Here is a 25153-nt window from a genome sequence, read left to right as displayed (position 1 = left end):
GTGTAAGTCTAACCACACCTACTGACTGTCGTGTCTTTTTTTTTTCCTACAAAATTTTTTTTTAGCGTCGAAACACCTAAACTATTAGCGTAGTTAGAAGTCGAAGAGCGTAAGAAATTTTAACTAATTAGCAAGTCCGGGATGACGGAATAATTTTCGTGTGGATTTGTGTATCTCACCAGCGATACGTTGGCCGGTGTTTCATATCACGTCGTAATACGTGAAACAAATCGTACGGTGGCCTTTGGGGCCCGGTAATGGTTGTCTAGTTCGTGTAGTTGGGTCTTTTTAGAGAAACGAGGCTTGTAATCACAATCTGTACATCTTAACTGAGAAGAACAAACAGCGTCTATGCATAATAGAACAGTGTCATTAGTTGCCCTACGCCATAACGCGATTCCCCTTTAAAACAACTGGCCTCTCTAAACCTAAACGCAGAAGTCGTATAAAATGGCCAGCGATTCCCCTTTGAACCTATATTGGAGTATACACTCATACACGTAAACAATGCTACGACGTTTACGTTTATGACATTACGTCCCGTTCGGATTTTGATGATATTTATCTAAACAAATCGCGACACAAAATTTGACTAGAACAAAGTAGTCCCACTTTCGGTGTGTGAGACCAGCTGTCGGAGAGTACTCGAATCTACCAGCTACGAAAGAGACCCTTGTAGGTCACAGGACCTCCTTTATCACTCAAGTCGAAAACAATAAACAATAATAGACCATAAAGAAAGATCCTTCGTAGTTAATAATTTTTGTTCGTCTACGCTCCTGTAGAACCATGATCTCTTTGAGACCTTCATACATTAACCGAACACGCGATAATTCATTTGCCCCGTACTCTGTTTTCTCTTTACAAAAGGTATGTACGAGAGAAGTTACACTCCGAATCTTGCAGGAAGACGAAGAGTCTTTTTGGCTGTTGACCTCTCATTTATTATACAAGTGTGTGCTTTCCTTTGGAATGCCGTAGGTGAGTTTAAAAGTCTGGGAGGTTTCCAAAATTAAACGTAAATTCATACTTCGCCGAGCAAGCATTGGTCTAAACGCAAGGCACAAAAAGTCCGGAGGCCCGAGCCTTTTTCCTGTGAAGGCTTACTTTTTCTACCGACATTGAAGTGAAATTTTCCCCTTTTTCAATTTATTAGAAAAAAGAGTTCATGTACAAGTTTGGACACTCTAACCTACATCTCGTCAGTCTTAGGTATATTCTAAAAAAAAAATAAACTATTTAGTCTCAACCTTGATCTATTTTTTTCGAATTTACTAACACAGGCAGGTTTTTGTTAGTACTGAATATCACTTTTTGGTGGCAACTTACCTACCAACATCCTATCATCCTGTATTTTTTCGAAATCCTTTAAGTTTATATGTGAATTATTAATCATGGGACATACGGTTCTAACTACGTTTCTCATGTATCTACACTGCAACAACTTCTAAAATAAGTTTTGGGAAAACCCAGCTAACCCACGTAAAGAGGTATAGAGACCTTTAGGTAGCCAGCTAAAACTAACCTTGGAGAAAAATTCGGCAATCTCTGGTTAATCGTAACTCCCCTTCAGGCAGTTTTAGGTAGACTTTGTACAGGTAAACCCACTTACTCAACGAAACGTCGGTCTTCGGGGTTTTGGTTGACAGTATGCAGCAGCATCGTCGATATACTTTGGAGGAATAAACGTATTTATACCTGCCTTTACCTAATAGTGCTTCATTAGTAAAGGCCTGCGTAACCTCTAAATTGGAAGTCGGGTAGACAAACTAAGAGACAGACAGCAAGTGAGGATGGAAATAAGGATCAGAGAAAGAGGGAAGAGGAAAGTCGGGTCACTCATTACTGACCCGCCAGCTGCATGATACTGGCGGGCTGTCAGGAGAGGGAGAGAGCGCTCTGTTTATTATTCCCGTGTTATTATAAGTTACTGAACACTTTTGAATAATGTAGTTAATCTACTATAATGAGTTTGTTTGATATCGAATCATATCAATTTGTTTTAAAGCTCAATAAATAACAAAGAAGACCTTTGAACGGCACTTTTCTCATTTTGTCTGGAAGATTTCAACTTTAACGGATATTTTGACGGGCGGAAACTCTGGTTATGTCATTGCATGTTCTGTTTTAGCCATGGTTCCTAATGTTAACCATTGCTGCTACCCTTAAGAGACAGTCATATTTATATTCAATATTTCACATTCAATTGTCAATGTTAGGGCCGTGCGAGGCAGCTTGACAGACCTGATGTTTTCTCCCTGAGGGTTCAGATACAGGCGCTTGTAGGCCTGAACGACAGCATCTTTAATGGCGGCGTCCGTGGACCAGACCAGAGGCAACATCTTCCTCACGCCACTCAGCGAGTTGGCCACGCTGAACTCGCACACCGTCACACAAAACTGCACCGCCTCCAGGACCACTGAAACCAGAAACTACAGCTGTCAAATGGGATTCTTGACTGAAAAATTAAAATTAAATTTGCTTTCTGCCTTCGCGTTAAATCCTTAAAACATTTTAGTTTCAGGGCAAGAATAAGCTTTTGTGTTGGAACTATTTGGGCATTACTTTTGTGTCCTAAACTCTGCCCTCAGATTACCAAAGATGCAACTCACTGCTGACTGAAGGTCTGAGAGGGCTGGGTGACCTCCTTGCCTCCTACACACACACACACACACACACACACACAGACAAACAACCACTCCCACTGTCAGCATCCTCCCTGTGATTACTCCTCTCTGACTTTAGAGGAATCATTGGGGTTGAGCTGGGTCACTGTAGGCAGGCCCTTACAGCAGAGCAGGAACGTTTCTCTGCACTGCCAAGATTACCTGCCGGTCGAGGCAAAGAGGAACCCAGCTCTCATTCAGTCAGCTCGTATTCGCCTTGATCTCATCACTGGGCAACATGTCAATATATTTTGTCTCATGCCTGTTTGATGTGTGTTTACTTAATAGCACAAGCCAATAACTACAACTGTCAAATGTGATTCTTTACTGAAAAATGAAGTTTGCCCTTTGATGAATATTGCCTTGTACCTGAAGTGGTTTTCAAGTAGAGCATGGTGTTGATGACAGCTATCGCTCTCTCCACCAGTAGGGCGAAGGTTTCCGTGTCTTTCAGGTACTGCACCAACATCTCCTGCTTCTTCAGCTCCCCCTCCTCCCCCTCTTTCCCCTCCTTCTGAGGGGTTGGTGGTAAATTCTGGCTGAGCTCAGAGGCGTCCTCATCAGAGCCTGAGGAGAACATCAGGGAGAATATAAATGTGACGCCCGAACACTCAGCACTTCCTGCAGCTGCTGAACAGTAATTCAATTAACTCTGTTCTCTTGACTGCGAGGCGTTTAGTGTGTAAGGCTTTCACAGAAGTCATTTTAATCAACCAGTTAGCCCCGAGCCTGTTTTTCAGGTTTGAAAACGACATGCCCTGAAATTCTAAAAAGGATTAAATTAATAATCTTTTTTCTCAAAGTAATGATAAACTTGTGAGTTGGAATTAGAAAAAACAGAATCAACATAGATTTTTTTTAATTTTTAAGTAAATTCAGATTGAACATAGTAAAAAAAAAAAGTAAATGATAGTGTCTGTCCAAAAAAAACCATTACTTATAGTGAAAACCACCGTTGAATGATGGGACAGTAGACTAAAAGCTCTATAACATATAATAAGTACCCTGTATCAAGATTGATGCAAAACAAGTGACATTTGACCTTTTTAGAGAGATTTAGCAAAAAACCCACTTCTGGGGTCATTTGGGTGGATTTTTCATATCTCTAACCCCCGTCGGGCGATTTGGATGATTAACATCTCTTTTGAACCGTTAGAGCCAATAGCATTGAGGGGAAGTTCCTAAAATCCATCTAAACATTACCCATTGGTGAATGAGTGCTGCGCAGCCAGAAGGCCCAAAACCAGAAGCTGTCATACACTCTAGTAGCAGCTAATATGAAATCTCCGTTATTGACATAAATATGAAGATGGATTATAATTTATCAGTAATCATTTCAGACACATTGGATTAACCTATGGATTAACCGTCAGCAGCGATTTTATCGTTTTGATGCCATTGAACACAACTTTTGATCAGAACAGCAAAAGGTAAGACATATTTTCCGTTTAGGCTCCGTAAAGCTACGTTGTGTGATGTCTGCGTTTGAGTTCTGATCGCTCAGTGTCGACACTTCTACCCCTAGAATCTGTGGAATCTCAGCTTGCTAGCTGATATCTTGTTTGTGCAGATCCGATAAGTAATAAGGTATCTCTACCGTGAGTTCTGTGCTAAGTGCGTTAGCATTTTTACACTCAGGGCTAATTCCGAGGCTTGGTATGACCCTTGTGTTTCGTTTAGCTAAAAATGGTTAATATTGTCTGATAGCTGAGTTTCTTCCCGTTAAGTGGGTATGACACATTCATAGTTTGTTAAATGTTAAGAAGCCCTCAGACGCTGTTTCTTGCAAGATGTTGCGTTTTGTCCCCGGTACTGGGGGCATCGGGCTTAACTGGTTAAATATCATAGGATTATTGACTGGGTGTATTCTTGGAAAGGGAGCTTGACAATTGTTAAATATGTTCTTTGTTCTCGTGTCCAGGAGAGAAGCTTTAAAATGAGACTAAATGGAGTCTCTGAAAAGATTCAACTGGGATACTTGAATTAAAAAAGGCGCGGTAGTGTTACAGACAGAATATTGTTCCGGCAGAAAACATCTGTGATCTGGCTCTCATGAGCAAGAAGAGAAGAGCGAATCCCCCGTCCTGTGCCGTTATATATCCTCTGCTGGCTCCTCCCCGCCAGCCGGCTCGCCTCGCCTCAATGTCCGTTGTTGCATTTAAACAGAGGATTGGTACTTTTCACATTCAACATATGCTTAACACGCCTTTTCTCCTCATATTCTCTTTCATCACTTTTCATGTAACACATTCTAAACGCTGTAATCAATACTCTAAAACATACAGAAAATACTTCACGGCTGGTTTGGTTTCCGGTCATTCCGGATGTTGTCACATGCTACTCTCGTCTGTAAACAATAGTGTATTCAAATAAACTGTACTTTTATTTAATATTCAGCATGGTAGTATCTTGACATCTATAGTTGTAGTGTTAAATCAGTAGGTTTCGGTTTTCACCACACCATGTCATTTCGCTACTCAATTCACCTCAATTCACCTCTTTAGGAAATCGTATATTAGCCACATGCTAAATGCTAACCGTAGATGAAGGATTTTCAGAATAAAAGCTTAACTGCTTGTGCACAAGAATTTCTGGTTTTTCAGTATAAAAGAGCATTTAACTTGACAGTATGTTTAAACTACATTATACCATCAAAACATTGATTTTAAATTTCTAACACAATGTACATAATTCAGTGGAGATCACATTAGGTAAGTACAAGTAGATATTTGTACATGCCAGGTCAATGGGGGTTCCAACGAAATACTACAAGCCAAAGTAAGAATGTTAGGTCTGACACATTATGCCCTAAACCAGGATTGCTTATTGTTTGTACCTATTACATCCTTTCTGTTCAATACACAGGAAACACATTACCGATGCTTGAAGCAAAAATAATCTTGTTGTAAAGAATTCTAAAGTTCTAAAGAAAGACCGACCTACTGTGTGAACCACTATGTTATATACCGAATCCATAACATTGCAGACTAACATGTTAACCTTTTTGCTATGATTAAGAAGGCATTGATCGCTTGTGTTTTACATTGCTACAAACCTGAAGATAAGACAAAGCTCAGCAATGTGTGTCATAATGGCTTTGAACTTTATGATGGAAATACATGATGGTAATTTCCATGCTTAGTTATGTCTCGGTTTTTTGGGGGGTTGATACAATTAGTTTAACAGCCAAATGCAACTTTTTTTAACTCTTGGGAATAACCTTTTATTTCAAATCCCTTAAAAAAAGCACATTATCATGAGGGTTTTTTACATCAAGGACCTCACAAATGATTTGTATATCCTGTCAACGGAGAGCTGTTTATATCCAGCGGTCCAGCGCAGGGCTGACATGACGTCTGGCAAACAGCTTGGTGATGTAGCCGTCAAAAGGACCAGCAGAATGAGAAGCAAAGAATATACCAAATAAATATTTTGGATATATCAGAGGTTACATGTTATGGGATACATTTAAGATATTTGTCTTCAAAATGTCAGTAAATCATTTATATTGTATAACTACAACAACATACTCAACCATTGCTAAGCTCATAGTGCTGAACTTTCTAATCAGATGTTATTTGTGTTTATGATTACATTTAGATTTTCTCCTGTTCCTTTGCATAAACATTTTTTCTTTAAAGGTCACCTATTATGCAAGATCCACTTTTTTATGTCTTTTATACATAAACATGTGTTCCCTCTGTGTAAAGAGATTCTGAAAGTTCCAGGGGAAAAAAATGTGCTCTCTTTTTCTCCTGATCTACCGTATTTATATAAAAACCTGTCTGAAAATGAGCTGATCAGATTTTGGCCACTTTATGATGTCATAATTTTGTTTGGCTTGTGTAACCATTAGCCAATAACCAACCAAGGTTAGGGTTAGGGTTAGGGTTAGGATGCACACTTGTCAATACATTTGAAAGATGTGCTTAATAGTTAAGTGATGACTGCAGGCATAACATGAGGAAAGACACAACAATGACACCATACTGTATATACATCTCCAACACCCACATTCACTGCATGTGCTCTGCTTAACACATCACTTACAAAAACTATTGCAGCACCTAACACCCAGCGTCTCCACCCTTCACATTGTGAGATAATCAATGGTGCATAGGGAAAAGGGAAATCAACCAGACAGGCCATAGGCATACTGTATGGCGAACCCGCAGCATATGGAAACTGGGATTGGATTATGAGCCACACATCAGTTGGGTGGTTTACAGTATGTTATCAATCATGGAGAGTCAAATCAGCACCCTGAGGCAAATCCCTCTTTAATAGGGAAGGAATTTGTGGCATCTACCGAGATCTTCTTTTTAAAAGGCCCAGAAGCTCAAGCGTATTATTCACATTACTGAAAATATTACAAGTTAATTTAAAGAATTTGCCAAGTAATATATTTGACATCAAAATCCATTTCTAGTTACTGCACACAGCTCGTCTACAGTCCTCGTACAACTTTGAAAACAGTTGGGCTCTAATCCAGGTGACTCTATAGTGTCTTGGTGACTAGTTTACTAGCTAACAACATGCAGTAAATAAGTAAAAACAATAAACATTTTAAACAGCATGGTTGTATATTTTTGAACTGTTTAAAGGTTTCCTATTATACTATAAGTGTTTTGCTCAAAATACCAAACAGATCACCCATTCTAGCCATGCCTCTATTTCAGCCCTGTTATGAGAGGTTCCGAGAAGTAGCTCGGAGCTTTAAAAAAAAAAAAGAGAGCCGGGACGAGAGCTCATGGAGAAGAATTCTACCGAGATACTCAGCTAAACACTGCTGTGATTAAACACCATATTATGTTCCAAACCACATCAATGATTCTTTCTGAAACAGTATGGAGCTCAAATGCTTTTTCTCTCACGGGTTTACCACAAGGTGAGTACCTTTTCATATCCTGCTTTTTTACACATGCTCTCTCCAGTACAGCGTTAGCTCTGAGTGTTAGCATGCTTGCTAATGTAAACACAGACCAAATTACTTCCAAAACGTTGCGCATTGGGCCATGGGCGTAAAGCCAGCCCACATTTTCTATTATCGGCAGCAAATCTGGATCAACTCTGTTGTACCCCCGTTTTTAGAGATGTGGGCAGGGAGGAAGAGAGAAAGGGTTGTATTTTTGGACACTTTGTGAGTCTACTGACATACCGGGGACACATATTTATGTATAAAAGACATCAAGAAGTGCATTTTGCATGATAGGAGACCTTTAAGGACAAGTGTGTGGGTCTTATTGGAATAGGCTTCTCTATCTCAGAAAAACTGTTTCATATCACAAAGATAGGTGGTTACACACAGCCATCTTCCTTTTAAACTTCTCCTTTAAACTTCCTACAGTAACCCGGAATGAACATACCAAACTCAAGAGAGGCACTTGTGCGTTTTCAAGTAACCTGAAGTCCTCAAATATATATACTTGAAATATAATATATATAATAATATATACTTGAAAAGGAAGGGATGAGCGGACGGGTATTGAATTGGTTGCACCCTGCAATCTCAACGCTAGATGCCATGGAATTCTACACAGTGGTCCTTTAAAGAGCATCTTACAGGTTGTTTTTGTTTCTACATTTATGCTTAAACTTGCTTGAAAATTACTATAAAAAAGTGAATGTAGGATTTTATATGTTTTACGAGACATAAGGGCAGGAATTCAGAGGGAAAGGAGCAATTTTGAGCTCTGCTCTTAAAAACTGCTTTTTTTTAAGGTCATACGTCAAACGGGTCATATTACATCACAAAGGGTAAACATCTCCGCTCTCTGACCACGGGTATAGTTAGTACTTGCGTTGAGTTGAGCGGTTGCGTTTTAGTAAGCTGGTATTTTTCGGTAGTTTTACATTGTATTTCACCATTTGTAATCATGGTGCAGTATTGTGTTTGTGCAGGTTGCACAAATACCAGCCTGTCAGGACATCGAGTCCACAGTAAAAAGGACCGGAGCTAGCGTTCGTTCCTGGGTGCCTTGTGCACCCACCTCCCTGCAGCACATACTCTCCACAGCTTTATCAGGAAACCGTATTACTTCTCTCTCCCCCCCCTTCGCTGCTCTCTCTCTCTCTCCCCTCCGGTACATGGCACCGTAAGACGTAGTGTGGAGTTGCATTAGGTAACGCTGTGGTGGCTGTACTGCTCCAGCCGTCTCCTTTGTGTTTGTTTTTTTCCCCCTGTCTGTGTTGTTTGTGTGTGCGTGGTGGCTGTCACTCCTGGCTCCCGGCTCAACCTCCACTCACCTGCTGCAATCAGCTGTGCACCCTCCCCGACTACACACCTGCTTTCCATCAAGCCATTTACAACGGCATATCAACGGAGGCTCCACAACCTTTCTCCGCCAGATCGTCAAGTATCAGCCGTATCTCGCGTCTCTCCTCCGGTACACAGCACCGTAGTGTGGAGCAGAGATGTTCACAAGTCTTTTTTTGCAAGTCCAAGTCAAGTCTCAAGTCTTTGTTCACGAGTCCAAGTCAAGTCTCAAGTCTTTGTGGGGTGAGACTTGATCAAGTCTCAAGTCTTTGGTCACGAGTCCAAGTCAAGTCTCAAGTCTCTAAAAAATAAAAGTCTCATGTCTCTTCTGGTTGTAATAAGCCTTCTATTGCCTGCTGCTATCCAGTCTGTTAAGAATACTGCACAGCTATATCTAAGAAGTTCAAAGCATTTACTGTATTATTATCACTCCTATATCTATTAGCATACAGTATCAGTACTGATTAGTTGTTTGTTATATAATCACTTTAAACAGGCTATTGCAATGCAATATGAGGAAAAACCTCACACTTTAGCTAAATGCAAACAAGTGTGACAAGCAAACATTCACTCATCTTTTCAAATATTCAGTTACAAAGCTAGTAGCAAGCTAAGTTAACATTACATAGCTGATGCTGAGCTAAACACAGGGCTCTCAAGTTTTGAACAGAGTTCAGCGTGAGATTTTGGCAGCGGTGTTTGGTACTCCAACTTCTGGCTCCCCTCAAAGTTCCCATGAAGCCCTCTGTATCGCGAATGTCAACGGGGGGGGCTAGTGGAGTGCACGCGTCTCAAACACGCCTAGTCTGTTTACAAAATTGCGGCGCAACTTGGTGGGCGGTACCCTGGAAAGAAATCTCTGGGTGAGAAAATCTCTGCGTGAGAAATACAAGGTGTGGCGTGTGAATGGAGTGAAATGCGTGTGTCTCACGCCAATTGCGTGAGACTTGAGAGCTCTGAGGACTTTTACTGTAACAGAGTATTCCTACACTCTGGTACTTCTACTTTTACTCAAGTACAACACCNAAATTGTTAATATTGTCTGATAGCTGAGTTTCTTCCCGTTAAGTGGGTATGACACATTCATAGTTTGTTAAATGTTAAGAAGCCCTCAGACGCTGTTTCTTGCAAGAAACAGCGTCTGAGGGCTTCTTAACATTTAACAAACTATGAATGTGTCATACCCACTTAACGGGAAGAAACTCAGCTATCAGACAATATTAACAATTTTTAGCTAAACGAAACACAAGGGTAATACCAAAGGCTCTGAATTAGCCCTGAGCGAAAAAATGCTAACGCACTTAGCACAGAACTCACGGTAGAGATACCTTATTACTTATCGGATCTGCACAAACAAGATATAAGCTAGCAAGCTGAGATTCCACGGATACCACTGAGCGATCAAAACTCGCGGCAGGGGAAGCAAACCCAGACAACACACAACGTAGCTTTACGGGACCAAAATGGAAAATAAGTCTTACCGTTGCTGTTTTCTGATCAAAAGTTGTGTTCAGTGGCATTGAAACGATAAAAACGCTGCTGAAGGTTAATCCAATGTGTCTGCGTCACTTTTAAATGATTACTGATAATTCATCATCATATTTATGTCAATAACGGAGTTTTCATATATAGCTGCTATGATAGCTACGAGAGTGACAGCTTCCGGTTTTGGGCATTCTGGCTACGCATCACTAATTCACCAATGCTCTAACGGTTAAAAAGAGGTGTCAATCATCAAAATCGACCGATGGGTTCCAGAGATATGGAAAATGCACCAAAATGACCCCAGAAGTGTTTTTTTTTTCTTAAATATCTATGAAAGGTCAAATGTCACTTGTTTTGCATCAATCTTGATACAGGGTACTTATTATATGTTATAGTTTGGATTCCTAAGCTTTTAGACTACTATCCCATCATTCAAGGGTGGTTTTCACTATAAGTAATGTTTTTTTTGTGGACGGAAACTATAATTTATTCATGCCGACGCTTATTCCTCGTGTCTATCACTCCCTGCTGTCAATTTTTTTCACATACACAGCAAAAAGATTGTTCTGCTCTGGTTTTGTGTTTCTGCCATCTCCGTTGCTCGGCCGATTATGTTTGTCTGCTGTTTAGCTCCTAGCCTCTGGCGTCCTGCCATTAGCAAAACGAGCTCACCGTCGTGCTCTGCTATCCGTGGAATCCCCGTTCCGGAATACCCCGACAGGGCTCCTCTCTGCCACGCTCCCAGGACTATCCACGAACCCTCCCTCAGTCCTGCCATCTCAACTGGGCTGTTTTCCATCACCGCTGCTGAGGTTCGAGGTCCGGTTTCTACCAGGCTAATGGTGCTAGCTGCTAGCTGGCTCGCTGTTCTTTCCACATGCCCCACCCCGGAACCTGCGGTCTTCAGACTCTGGCCTGCTTACCACCCCCAGAACCAACCTGCGAACCTTCGGGGACAGAGCCTTCAGTATGGCAGCCCCCACCCTCTGGAACGCTCTCCCTGCAGAGATCTGCAACATCCCCACGCTTGACGCCTTCAAAAGGGCCCTCAAGTCCCATCTGTTTACCAAGGCCTTTGGCCCCTAATCTGTTTGTTGTTTTGTCTGTCTAACTGTTTGTCTGACTACCTTTTGTTTTTGTTATGTTTGTTTCTACGCCTGTTCTTCTTTGTAAAGCAACCTTGGGTCTCATGAAAGGCGCTATATAAATCCAAGTTATTATTATTATTTAAAATGTTTTAGTTCAATCTGAATTTACTTTAAAATAAAAAAATTCTATATTGATTCTGACTTTTCTACATCCAACTCACAGGTTTATCATTGCTTTGAGAAAAAAGATTATTAATTTAACACTTTTAGAAGTGAAGATTTAGTCTTCGCTTCTCAAAGTGTTCTGGGAATGTGATTTTCGAGCCTGAGACCTGAAAAACAGGCTCGTGGCTTAACTGGTTAACTGTAGCATAAAGTAAAATAACTTGTGCTTGTTTCCAACCCACACACCTTTCTTTTGTGTCTTAAACTTCCTTGTAAAGCGTCCTTGGGTCCCATGAAATCTAAGCTATTATTATTATTATTATTATTGTTAAACACATAATTTGGCTATAATGTTTTTTTATTCTCCCTTATTTTTCTTTTATATTTTAGGCTATTGCCTGCTACTCGTCAAAAAAAAGATTTTACATAAAAAATATGTATAAACACAATTAAATGTGATGCATTGCCTGTGTGTTTAAATGAGTCACATATAGCAATGTATACCAGCTGAATATTGCTTATTATTTTACCCCATATCATCAATTTAAGTCTGTAAAATTAACTTTGAAAGGTCAAAAACATTTTGCTACTTTTACTCATGTCTTTGTTTATTTGATTGTTGTTATGCTTAGACATAAATGCTGCTTATCACAAAATATAAGATAAGATAGTAATTTATTGATCCCAATTTGGGAAATGTTTGTGTTGCAGCAGCATAAAAAGACATGACATTGTACAATACAAATTAAAAGACAAGAAATAAACCAGAAAGTAGAGAATATACATGTTGAATTTACAAATGAACTATAACGGTATTATACATAATTATGTGACATATGTAATATTACATATTAAACTGAATATACAAATGTAAAATGTACAGTGTGATTTTATTCAAAGAGAAACTATGGATGTAATGTATGAATAACCTTTGCCTCCTTCCACTATTAGTGTGGTATTAATACTTTTTATCAAAGGACCTGAGTAGCTACAACTCCCACCCCCGCTGCTTTTGAAACAGGGCAAACAGGAGTGTTTAACAGGAAATGAACTGATACGTTTCTCTGGAACTAAACTGGGTCTCCATAGTTGTGTAACTTTTACCTGCCTCTTCCCCCCGGCTGGTGAGTTTGCAGCGGATGGCAGCAGTGACGTTGTGGTGCAGGTCTGAGTGTTGCACAGGCCCAGTGCTGCAGGTTGTCCGGTAGGGTGCCTGCAGAGCCACAAGCATGCTGTTGATGTCAGGAGCAGAGGAGGGGAACGTGAGGAATGGCTGAAAACTGTCGGTGATCTCCTGTTAGGAAACAAACCCGGTGTGTTTAGCTGAGCATTTCCCCGCGACCAGATCAGCCTGTTAGCGACGCATTAGCAGGCACTGCTGGTTTGGGCTTTATTTCTTTTGTTGATTATTTAATGGGACAGCGAAAACGCAAAAAACGCAAGGTAGGCTACCGCTCTTGTCGCCACCAGCTCTGCTACTTTATTTTCATGGACTAATACGACACACGGGGGGTTGAGAAATGTTTCACTGCAAGGTACAACACTCGTCTTCGGAGACAATGTTTGGTTGTTAACGCTAGCTAAAACCCTAACGTGGATATTTGTTGTTTTGGCTTGTGAATGTATGAAGTGCTCGGACGTTTTATTTTGTTTTGTGTGAAAAGCGTCGGTTAGCCTTCATCTCTTCATGCCTCAACCGACCAACCACATGAGAAGTCGACGTCCGGAATAGATTAAACCACAAAGAAAGGCCTCCTTTTTATCGCTTTCACCTGAAACGACGAGGAGAAAATGCGTGTGGACTTGTTTTGGATATGTTTGTGGTGTTTCCTTCGCCCTGGTGCCACCGGTCAAGGAGAGTCGACGGCCGTGTGCTCGCCCTCATGCAGCTGCGATGAAGATGGGGGTGCAGACTGCTCCGGGAGGGGGCTGACCACCGTCCCGACCGGGCTCAATACTTTCACCTACTACCTGTAAGTACTGACCAACATCCACAGGGAACAACAACCTCACAACATGTCTGTGCACTATACATGCCCCACTGTAAAGGCCTAAGTATTGGATTGTGTTGTGTTTACATCACAAGTGAATAATTGGGCATTCAACATCATGGGGTTGACGTTTGGCCCACCAGAGAAAAAAATCCTAATGATGATGTACGGAAAAGCAGAGTTTCTAATCTTTATTTAATGTGTTATACCTAAGAGTTAGGTGACAAAGTTCTTGACAACTTGTCACAAACTTTCTTTTGCAGCCCAAAAGTTTCTGCTCATGTTGTGAAATGACATGTTTAATTTAGGGATGCTATTATTGTCTATAGGCTGCATTTTCAGTCGATCCGTTTTAAAGTTTAGACAATCATAAGATGTATCATTTAATCACTTAGAAACTGGTAACAGAATCTTGATAATTTAGATTGATTATTTTCTTTGTCATATATAATAGTGGACCGAAAAGTTCAAGGTTTTTTTTTTGGTTTTGTTACAATGATTCCAGGAAATGATAATGGACCTGTATCACTACTTTTTGACAATTTTTAGACTGAGTAATTAACAGTGAACACAATAACCATGTTGATTGATATTGAAAATAGCGTTAGTTGAGGCATTTAGTCTATAACATTTCAAAATAGTCAAACATGTCTACTACTTTTTTCCAGAGCCATGGTCCCGTGTACATGCAGTCCTAAATCATTTGCAATTACAATTATATTTAACATTTAAGAGTCTGAGTGCATTTTGAATGTTTTAGTTTGATTAAAGACTAAAGAATTAATAAATTCTCTGAATTGTTGCAGATAGTTGTTGTTGATCAACAAGTTGTTTCAGCTCTTGATATGTTTTATGATGTTTTTATGATTGACATGATATGGGTTAGCCCTTTTGTGACCCCATCACTCATACATATTTTTTTACGTGTTGTCCTTGAGCAGGTTGTATTGTCAGATGTATGTGTTCTGAATATAAATACTATGAATGATTTAGATATTGTCTATGGCAAAAACTCTCAAGTCTGTAAAAATATTCGATTCAAACATTGGTACTTGAAACACTTTTTAATTTAACACATTAAAGGGACCATGAAAATAGCTTTTTTTAAAAACAATCCCTTGCTGGATAAAAAGTTAAACATGTAATGCTTTTCTTTCCGCCTAGAAGTTGGTTAGGAAATGCAATGTGACTTAACCACCAGGTAATGAACTGAGTGCTGAGGTCACAATCGAGCCCAATTTACATGAGTAATGCTCAGTGGACTGTAGCCAACATTATGTTCAGTACAACATAATCAAGAATCAAGCTTGTTCCATTATTTGATTTAGTCCGACTAAGAGTTAAGTACTGCTTTGTGTATGAGCTCATTTAATTTTTTTGAAATGGGACAAAATGTGCAGCAGGTTAGGTCAGATCTTTTATGGGTGGGTGCAGAGATACAGTTGATGATTGCCCCATGAAGAAACGCCTGAGTTTGTTTCACAACCTCTGGGTTAATGATAAACTCATAAACTTAAGTAACCACCTCTGCAACGGCATTGAAAACAGCAATTTAGTGTGGCTTTTCTAATTACTTTGCTCCCTCACAAAGAATGAATACAAGAGGTTATGATTTTAAGGTTACACGCACTCGTCTAAATTAAAATGTGCTATTTTGTTAATAAGTTAACCTTAAGCTTATTCCAATGTAACCTTGCCTCAAAGTGTTACGTTTTATCCCTGTGTGGGAAAACCTCTGTGTTCCTTTTTTGCCACCTTGTAAGAATGGTGGACAAAGCCATGCTACATTAGAAGCGATTGTGGCGCTTTAAATCACTATTGTTAGGGAAGTGTTGGGTAAATTAAACAGTGGCTTCATATGCCAAGCTCCATACTCATGTCACACTTCTAGATAAATAGTTTTTCTTATGTGCAGTCGGACATCTCAATCGCAACATGAAGCAATGTTTTCTTAAAATGATATTGCAGCCCTTACTACCACTCTACTGGCCTTTTTATGCATAAATAGAAAAACGGTATGTTGTTTTCTTCTATCTGCTCTGCACATTTATCTAAATGCTCTGTGACAGGTTTTACGCACTGAACTGCCTCATGTATTAGCCTCAACCTCTTAAAAGTATGTGAAAGGTTGTCTGTCCCTCTCTCTGTCCTTCTCTCATTTGTTCTCCTGGTCTCTTGAACCTAAGTTGTCCTCTCCCACTCCCTCCATCTTTTGTATGTGGAGCACTGGGGTTAGGGATCATGATGGATTAGTGAGACATATTGCAGCTGCAAGGGCTCCTTTTTCTCAGAGCTAATGCTCCCACAATGTTATGCTGATGTTTAAAGAAAAAAGCTTATATATCAGTGTTTTGTGTCTGCCACATTTAAACTAAACATACATTTTTGTTTGCAGACATCATGTGTTGAAAATATGTTGTAAGGCTAAAAAAAATATAGCCTAGGAACAGTAAAGAAGGTATGATACGACAAATGATTTAAAAAAAAAAAACAGAAATGCAAGTTTGTTTTTGTAAGCTTATCTTTGCCCAAGGTCAAGAAGTCCTCATTACAAGAAACATATGAATGTATTTGTTGATTCTCTATTGTTAATTTAACTTTTGCTTTAGAAAAACAAACGTATGTCTTATGGAAATCCACACATTTTACAATAAATCATGTGACAATTTTGGAATGGACTCTTACCTGCAGCCCACAGGGGCTTGAATGTTGGCAACTGTAATGGAAACGGTGCTGTCACAGAAAAGCAGATGAGAGAAAAGAGGAGGCCCCTCAGCCAGTAACAAAGCAAACACTCCTTGAAAAGGTATGTAGTTTACCTGCCACAAGTTATTGGTACAGTGTCTGCGTTTCTCCTGCATTGTGAGCAAGAGGGATATTTTCCAAATTACATCCTTATAGTGTTAGATCCTTTTACAAAGTGCACAAGGTTGAGATATAAAGGAAAAGGAGGTTGTTTGTCAGGGGTCTTACACTCTGCTGGTGGAGCTTGCCGGCTTCACCATTGGTGCCCTCAACCCATTTTTAAATGAATGATACTTTTGTTCTTGGTCAGCAGAGGTGAAAGGAGCCAGTCAGTGGTTCCCACTACCAAGCAGGATGACTTGTGGATGGGCGAATATTAACGCCACACCCCCCCCTCTCTCTCTCTCTGAGTCCCCGACCCTTTCCTTCACTCATACACCTATTACCTTCCCCCATCACACCGTTTCTAACTGATAACGGTTTCTGTTTTTTTGTTATTTTTGTGCCCAGTATTCAAGCATAAAACATTATTTAAGGTTTGTTTGTCAGAGCTCTAGTGTGAATGGAGTGATGCATTATTTGTGGGGTGACACAATTACGCTTGTCTTGTGGGTAGTAAAAATAAGGTTGGATCCTAATTACAATACATGGGGGAAAAAGTCTGTTATGCCATATTTTCAAAGCCAAGAATCAGACAAAGGTCTGGGTTGCAGTCAAATAGTCAAAAAATCAGCTCCTATCGTCTATTCCTTGACCTCTGTGTGAAATGTCACAGGGTTAAGGAATAGTGGATAGGAGAATTCAAAAGGATTTAAGAGAAGAGACCTGCGGTGCTTTGAGAATCCGACTTCACTTTTACTACCCGACGTATTTATGATGCGCCAGCGGACGTCATGAATATGCGTCTGCTGTGGAAAAACTACAGTTTTCTATACAGTGGACTACAACATGGATTTATAATAAGAACGACGGACTACTGTAAACTCATCTAAAGGAGGTTATAAAGGAAGTTTGAAAACCTCCTTTCCTATCATCTAGACTGAGAATTTTAACGGCTCTTATCATGGCTGCCACTGAGGTACTTCCGGGTCATTTCACTCCGTTAGGAAGGTTCCTAAGCAAAACGGACTATTCGAATGCAGCCCTGCACTCTCTATTAAAAGCTCCCAGCTGTTGTGCGATGTTTCTATCCAACAAACATCTTCATCAGGCTGTGTCAAATCAGAGTCATCAAAAAACCTTGTCCATGTAATTTTTAAATGCCTCAGGAATTAAACATCTATTTTCCTGAATGTCAGCATTCTGTGTTTTTGTACTTTTAAAATGATTCATTATTGACTTTAAGAAATTGATTACAAAGACCTTGATTTAAGAATTTCCCTTATCGATGAGTCTGTTGGCTAATTTCTCGATGAATCGTTTCATCTTTCAAACATCAGAAAATACTGGACAAACATTTTTCACTTCCAATTCCAGTTTCCACTCTTCAAGTGGTTTCTTGATATGATTTGTCTCACTAACAGATATTCATTTTACAGTGATATAAAACAAAAGGGAAGCTATTTCTCACTTTGTAGAAGCTGCAAAGTAAACAAAGAACAAAAATAGTACCTGAGGAATTACCTGTGGATTGAATAATCAATTAATCAAGTAATTTCCATTTATAATATATAATCCATTTTTTAAAACACATACACATTCCTTTATAATGATCTTTGTTTCTTCTGACATCATGATAGAGGCAGAGTAAAAAGAATGAAAACATTGTTTTGTAGATCATTTAACCATCAGACTGACCATACAGTCCTCGTATCCTTTCCTACTGTATGTTACAGAAAAGTAGAGAACATGTGACGTGTCATATATAATTTCCAGTAAAATCATATACCAGGACATGTGAAACATTGTTCTGGTAAACGGATGAACCATTATCATTGTAAGAGGTTTATTCAACGGCAGATAACCACAGCAACAGGTCTCTTGCTGTGTGCTACATTACCAGTTAACTTTAGGGAAACCTAGCCATGTGTTTAACTGACTATTGCAAGGGCTATTGCACAATGTGTAATAGGGCTCTGCAATTAATCGTATTTTAATCTCGATTAAGATTTTGGCTTGCAGCGATTCCGAAAAACAGCGTAATCAAAATAAAACGATTATTTTGCTGCATTCCCTTTCGCAATGATGCTCTCTATTTGTCTTGCGTTATACATCCTGCCCGCGCGTGTGCTTTCACCCCTCCCTAAAAACCCTCTCTGCCGGGTTGTGTTGTGACTTGCAGTCTGTTTAATAAATCCATTTATTACATGGTTTAGTTGAATACTCGATTCTGATTGGTCAATTCAGAAAACGTGACACGTTGTTAATCCAGTACAGACAGATTGCTGTCAAGGACTTATTGACCGTTGTTAAGGAAGCTCACATCTGCAGAAAGAAGTCCGGTCGATTTAACTGTATACAGTTTGGCCGAGAAAGCAAACTGCATGCAGTTTGCAGTTTTCTTTTCGAACTGGGACAAGAAAACAGCGGAGAAGTAACGGGGCAGAAACCCTCCTTTTTACGCAACGGTCCAGACATCAAATGGCAAAACATATTCAGTTGCCAGTTACTTTAGCATTAGGGCAGCGATATCTAGATACTATCGAAGGTTTGACATAATGAATTGTGCTACTTTTAAAGCAAGCAACGATGTTTTCAAATCTGTAATCAAAAAGGTCCGCAAAAACGCTATCGAAGCAGTTCCTGCCACTACGTAGACGACGGACTATTTTTCTTAATAATAGCCTAATATTCTTTAAATCAATAAAAACATTTTCTAAATCTATAAAAGCATTTCAATTAATATTGGGAGTCATATTGTTACTTTGTTGAGAATGTGGCCATGTAATAAGCGGGATAATGTGCAGCGACTTGGTCATTATGGGCAAAAGAACACCCGACAGGCAGATCATGTTAGCGGGACATTACGGAGCTCACGCCGTAGAAAACATTGAAAACAGCGTTGTTGCAAGACTGAAAAATGTGGTTTGAAAAAAAAAATGTGAATTGTTCTTGGAATTTCTGAATCGATTCTGAATCAGCAGAGATAGAATCGCGATTCTTATGTGAATCGATTTTTTTGCACACCCCTAATAAAGGCTGAAATATTGAATTTTATCAGACCATGGGGTCCTTGTTCAAAGCATGTGCCCTTTTTTCACCAGCACTGGGTTTGTTAGTCCTCTGCCTGCCACACAGGCTTGATTTGTGAAATGCTTCCTGCTTGTCCTCCTGGTGAAACCTCCTGCAGGAGCCGCTGAACTCTTAAGTCATGTCACTGCACTTTCTTACTTCTTGGCTAAGACCCTAATCTAAGTCCTTTCCTGGTTGTTTGGTTTGGTCAGGTGACAAGCTTTAGTAAGGGCCTGATTTCTCTTTGGAATTATAAAGCCTACTGTGTTCCTGGAACATTTTTACCAGTTTTCCAACTTGTCCTTTTTGCCAAATAGTTATACTAATAGTAATTGGATATAAATATTTATTAACAACGAGGCTCTTTGTTTGTAAGGGTTTGATTCATTAGTGATTCGTAATTCTATATTTGGTAAACACGCTATAACCAGGCCAGTACTTACAAACAGCAGGTGCAACTTGCTTCAGATTTGGGCATTGTTGGACTTCTATATGGGTCAACATTTCTCTTGACCTAGATGCGTCCCTGGCCTTTAGTTAAAGGTGGAATGTTTTCCCATAAACTGAATTGGTCACAGGTCAGGACTGTCAAGCTGTGTTCACATCATGAGAATGTTTCAGAATATATTTGGAGTTTGTTTTCTGCAGATCTGTTAATCTTCACATCAGGTTGAGTGACTTTTTGTATTTAATTTGCGCAATTTTTTCTGTTTTTCTGTTTTATTGTGTTGCACTGTTGGTGGTAAGCCTTGAACCGTGAACCAGATTTAATAGATGAAAATATATGAATATATAGTTTGGGAGACAGGTGTCCAGAGTGACTACCTGTGTAGACTAAACTGGCGCATTTCCACTGCAGCGCGTAGCACGGTTTAAGCGTGCCGTGCCAAACCCGGCCCGTTTTTTTGTTGTGTTTCCACCATAGACTGTATATATAAATGGACGTAGGGTACGTGACGTCACCCATAGGATTCTGCAGAGTAACGGCTCAACACTGACGTCAGAGTTCAACTCCCGCCTACTCCAGCCTGCTCCAAATAAGGGCAAAGAGGCGGAGCCGAGGCGGGACCTGCTGCCACCGAGCTGAAAGTTCCAGAGCTAGCTGAAGCTACCAAGCTAAGCTAACATGCTCCCCATCTTCACACTGCCGTGGCATTTTACGTTTCTAAGGTAAGCGGACATGAAACTATTCAGCAAAACTATAAATAATAATCTAAGTTATTGAGTTTTTAGCATAATACTTCAGAATCTTAAAATCCCTTAACGTTTGTATGCAATTGTGCTAAATTCAACACTGGAATCAAGCAAATATTAATATGTTTGCATGACATTAGTTATTTATATTTTGATATCACTTAATTATACGTTTAATACATTTAAGTCAAGCTAAGGTACATGTGATGGTAGCTAGTTAGTGCTCTTACCTGTGAGGCCTCCTCCAAACAGCATAATAACCAGACTGTATCATTAAAACTAAGTACCAGTTCTAGATCCTTGACTTTAGACAAACAATTCAAAAGACAACATGTATTTAAAGACCAATCTTTATTTGAATGTGCCTCTTAACCTGATATATTAGTTATACAGTAATAGTATTGACAATCTAAAAAAACTGAGCAACTCAACAGTCAACTTTATGTTTCTTATTGTCTAAAGCATTTGTTATTTTCATTTCCCCCCTCTCATATTCAGTGTGGACGGATTGAGACAGCGTGGTGTCCAGAAAACTGCAGAGACTTCAGGTAGAAACCTCCGTGTGATGGACGTCCTGTCTGTTTGTTTGGCCCGGAGAGGACTGAGGGTCTTTCCTCAGCGAGGGGGACCAGGCCTGATGGAGGAGCCCATGCTGGGCAAAGCTGATACCAACTGCACAGGCCTAGTCTGTCACTTNTGGCGTCACGAACAGGATCCCTTGAAAGACAGTACATTTCCAGCACACAATGTAAAATGTGTGTGTGTGTGTGTGTGTGTGTGTGTGTGTGTGTGTGTGTGTGTGTGTGTGTGTGTGTGTGTGTGTGTGTGTGTGTGTGTGTGTCACCTTTCTGCAGGTGGGGGACGCTCCTCTGGGACATGATGGAGATCCAGACGGCCACGTCGGTGCCTTTCCTCTGAACCCCGGCTTCATACAGACACTGAGGTGAGAGAATTAAAAGTCATTACTGTACTTAGGTTAGAAAGGAAGGTGATATTTCTGTATTGCTTAGGGTTAGTTCATTAATGAAATCCCGCAACAACAACAAACAATCAATAACTGAGTGTTTGATCATGAAATCAAATGTTTTTGAATATGTTTTAAGGAAGAACTCTCTGAGGTGTTTCACTCACTCTGGCGTCCTCGTCGATCTTCTCATAGTCCACCACGTTAGACGGCTCATCTCTCTTTGTCTACATGTCAACAAAGAAAATGCATATTAGTGGTTTAAAATGTTTAAATTACAGTCAAACACCAACCTGGGTTTTCTTTCAGCGTGCTTAAGGTCGCATTCACACCTAATAGTCCGCTCTCTGGTGCGCACCAGACGACAGTTTGTTACATTGTTTCATTTTCCAGAAGGTTCGGTTTGCGTTGGGCAAAACTCAAACGGACTATAAACCTCAAACACAAGTCATGTGCACGGAAATGCTGTTCAACCATTGGTCAGACATTAAGGGGGTAAAAACGCAAATCCCGGCAATTTCTACCGGAGCCTCCGCCATGGAGCATCGGCACTTTCGGCAGGTTATTCTCATGCTGCTGTTAATCTGGAGATCAACAGACACTAGCGGCCCGCGCATATGATTATATAATCAGACAACGTCCGTTAAAAAACATTATAACACATATAATGAGAGACGTTCATCAGTCAGGAGGGCGTTTCACCGACGACAGGTGTTCTTACTTTTATGTAGTTGACGGAGCATTTTGACTTTACACGACACTGTTCAACACTTCATTCTGCTTCACTCTTTAACTAAACAACCGCGGATGTCTTGAAAGATTCTTTCGCTAAAGATTTGGAAGACATTGCGTTGTTGTGACTCGTAAATACTACGCTTCCTATGTTTTGGTGCGGACTGCGTTCACACCAGCGATGAACCGCTCCAGAGTTCACTTGCAAGCGGTCCGAGACCACCTCCGGTTGATTAGTTCACTTCAGTGGTCTCGGACTGCGTTCACACCGACCCAAATGAACCCCACCAAAGCGGGTAAACGCACCAGGGTTCGATTCAACCGGACTATACAAGGCAGGTGTGAACGCACCCTAAGACTTTAACCTTAATATACCATATAGCCTGACAGAAGGGTCAAAATGTGCAGTAGGTTTGTAAGTATTTTATATTACCCAGATACTAAAATGACAATTATACAAAGGTCTTTGCAGTTAGCATTGAGCTACCTGAACCAGCGCTAGCAGCAGTTTAGCGAAGTCTCCTGAAGTGTCTCCAGCTACCTCTTTATCCAGCTCCTTCTTAAACACTGCAGACAGAAAGAAAAAGACGTGCACATTATGAAAAAAAACGTAATAAGTTAAATACAACGTACAGTATGATGTATCTAATATTAGCCACCGAAGCTAACTAGCTAGATGTTTATAGTTGATACTAATAGTAAAGTTCATCGAGCTAACATGCTAACAGCTTACATGTGGTTCAATGTAATTTTATTCTAAACTGATAACGATATGTTACTTTAGCTTTTAGCTAACTTAGCATCTCTGAGTAAAGGTGAAAGCTGTACAGAACATTTTCCATCATGAAATGTCATTTATATAGCGATAGTCATATATCATAATAATTTATTGATAAAATATCTAGATACCAAATGATATATCATTTTGAATTACTCCAATGAAATAGACTAATCAAAATAAAGTGTCGCGATTTTGATGTATTTGTAATTTTACTCTTAAACTACAAAATGTATTATGGATAATATTTTTCATCTTTGTATGTCATTGAGTATTGCAATATTATATATAATGATACCCAAAGTTACTTATTGAAAAGATTACTGGATCAATAATATTGACCTTTAGGTTATCAAGTAAATGAAACAAAAGAGAGCATATTTATCGTGATTCAAAGTGCAATTTGAAATACTTCATAGGACATTTGAATTGTAAAATGTGTTAATTCATGAGTAAAATAAAGAATTTCACATATCCTGTTTTGGTAATGGTTCAATTACATATGCAGGTTAATGTTAAATTGGCAAACATTAGTCATGCTAATTTAATTGAAACACTGCATACTTACAAACAATTAAATCAAAATGACAGATTATTCAATGGACAGTTTAATTTAACCTCCTCTGTTAGATTGGCCACTTTAGTCTCACAGTATTATAATTATTGTAATATTGGTTGTAGTGTAGGCAACAATACTAACAGCAATGTGAGCTTTTAGCATTTAAAATATAATAAATGTTTTTCTGTATTTGAGTTAAACGCACTCTCTCTGTAAGCCCTCTTTATCTCCAGCAGCTCCTCGTTGTTTCTCGAGCAGACCATCTCGATGAGCGTTTCCTCGTCCGTCCCCAGGCCCTGAAAACAAACACACACAGGTAAGACTTCATTTGTAATATTAAAAACGCTATTATATAACAATGTTATTCTGTCAGAGCTTTTTCATTGGTAAAATATGTTTTTCATCAAAAGTAAAATAACTTTTCCTGCAGAAAAATGTCCCAAATTCAACTATAAACAATACGGAGGCTAAATAAAGTTCTGATTGGTCGATTCAGAACATGTGACACGTTGTTAATCCAGTAGAACAGACCGCTGTCAAGGACTGTAATGACCGTTGCTAAGGAGGGTCAAGAAAGAGAAAGTAAAGAGGTTCAAATTTAAAAATCTTAATCATGAAAATGTTTCAACACAAATCATAATGTCTTGCAAATTATTTGGCGGCACACTTGCGATGCCTGCGCAGACCACAAGGGGGGCCGCGGTCCACAGGTTGGGATCCGCTGGTTTAACTTATCTTAAAGGTGGGGTAGGTAAGTTTGAGAAACCGGCTCGAGATACACTTTTTGTTATATTCCATGGAATGCTCTTAACATCCCGATAGCAATGAATATCTGAAGTGCTTTGACAAAAAATCCATTAAAAAAATGTCATCTGTGGAAGCCGTAGTACTGTAAAAACGCACGACCAATCATCTGAAGCCGCCCGGCTAAAGTACTGGATGGCCACCTGCCTGTCGCGTCCCATCTGGTGCACCAAACTGTATCTCGTGCCCTCTTGGTCACTGTGCGCGTTCGTGTGAGTTGGAGGAGGGGCTCCGTAAGGAAGTGGCATTTCTCCGAGTCGTGTGTTTCAAATTCTAGCGATCGTCAGCCGGTTCCTCAAAACAATTTACATACCCTACCTTTAAATAATCTGACTGTAAAGCACCTTTTAACTGCTAAGTAAAAATGTGTAATCTCTATTTCATTGGAAATGCAGAAGTTTCCAATCACAGGTCATCTCGCATTAAAGTGCCTACATAATCAATACGTTTATGAAGTTGTTCTTCAGGTCGAAGATGATAGAATATCATGATATAGAACAAATAACAATAATTCAACCCAGATGGATGGGAGTAACCCCTGATGTATCGATCTGA

General features: G+C 39.7%; 2 protein-coding genes across 2 annotated transcripts in view; one reads left to right on the top strand and one right to left on the bottom strand.

Moving 5' to 3' along the window:
- Window positions 1-938: 938 nt before the first annotated feature.
- LOC104940779 (condensin complex subunit 1-like) lies at window positions 939-12891 on the bottom strand. The gene is made up of 4 exons (XM_010765755.1): window positions 12765-12891; window positions 3036-3233; window positions 2241-2419; window positions 939-965 (listed from the first exon to the last, which is right to left on the bottom strand). Exons 1-4 carry the CDS (start codon window positions 12889-12891, stop codon window positions 939-941), a joined length of 531 nt encoding a protein of 176 aa, XP_010764057.1.
- lgr4 (leucine-rich repeat containing G protein-coupled receptor 4) overlaps window positions 12804-25153 on the top strand; it is a 41937-nt gene continuing 29587 nt past the window's right edge. The window contains exon 1 of the mRNA XM_010765753.1: window positions 12804-13633. Within this exon, the coding sequence (XP_010764055.1) occupies window positions 13452-13633 (182 nt within the window). The 5' untranslated portion in view covers window positions 12804-13451. The remainder of the gene's footprint in view (window positions 13634-25153) is intronic.

This window comes from Notothenia coriiceps, unplaced genomic scaffold, assembly GCF_000735185.1.
Source record: "Notothenia coriiceps isolate Sejong01 unplaced genomic scaffold, NC01 NC01_scaffold00002650, whole genome shotgun sequence".
NCBI classification, from domain to species: domain Eukaryota; kingdom Metazoa; phylum Chordata; class Actinopteri; order Perciformes; family Nototheniidae; genus Notothenia; species Notothenia coriiceps.
This window is presented reverse-complemented; position numbering and strand designations above follow the sequence as displayed.

Coding starts and splice junctions, on each gene's coding strand:
- LOC104940779 (XM_010765755.1), bottom strand. CDS start 12,891: ATGCTTGTGGCTCTGCAGGCACCCTACCGGACAACCTGCAGCACTGGG. Junction 3,234..12,764: donor CAGCCGGGGGGAAGAGGCAG/GTAAAAGTTACA, acceptor TGTTCTCCTCAG/GCTCTGATGAGGACGCCTCT. Junction 2,420..3,035: donor CTACTTGAAAACCACTTCAG/GTACAAGGCAAT, acceptor TTCTGGTTTCAG/TGGTCCTGGAGGCGGTGCAG.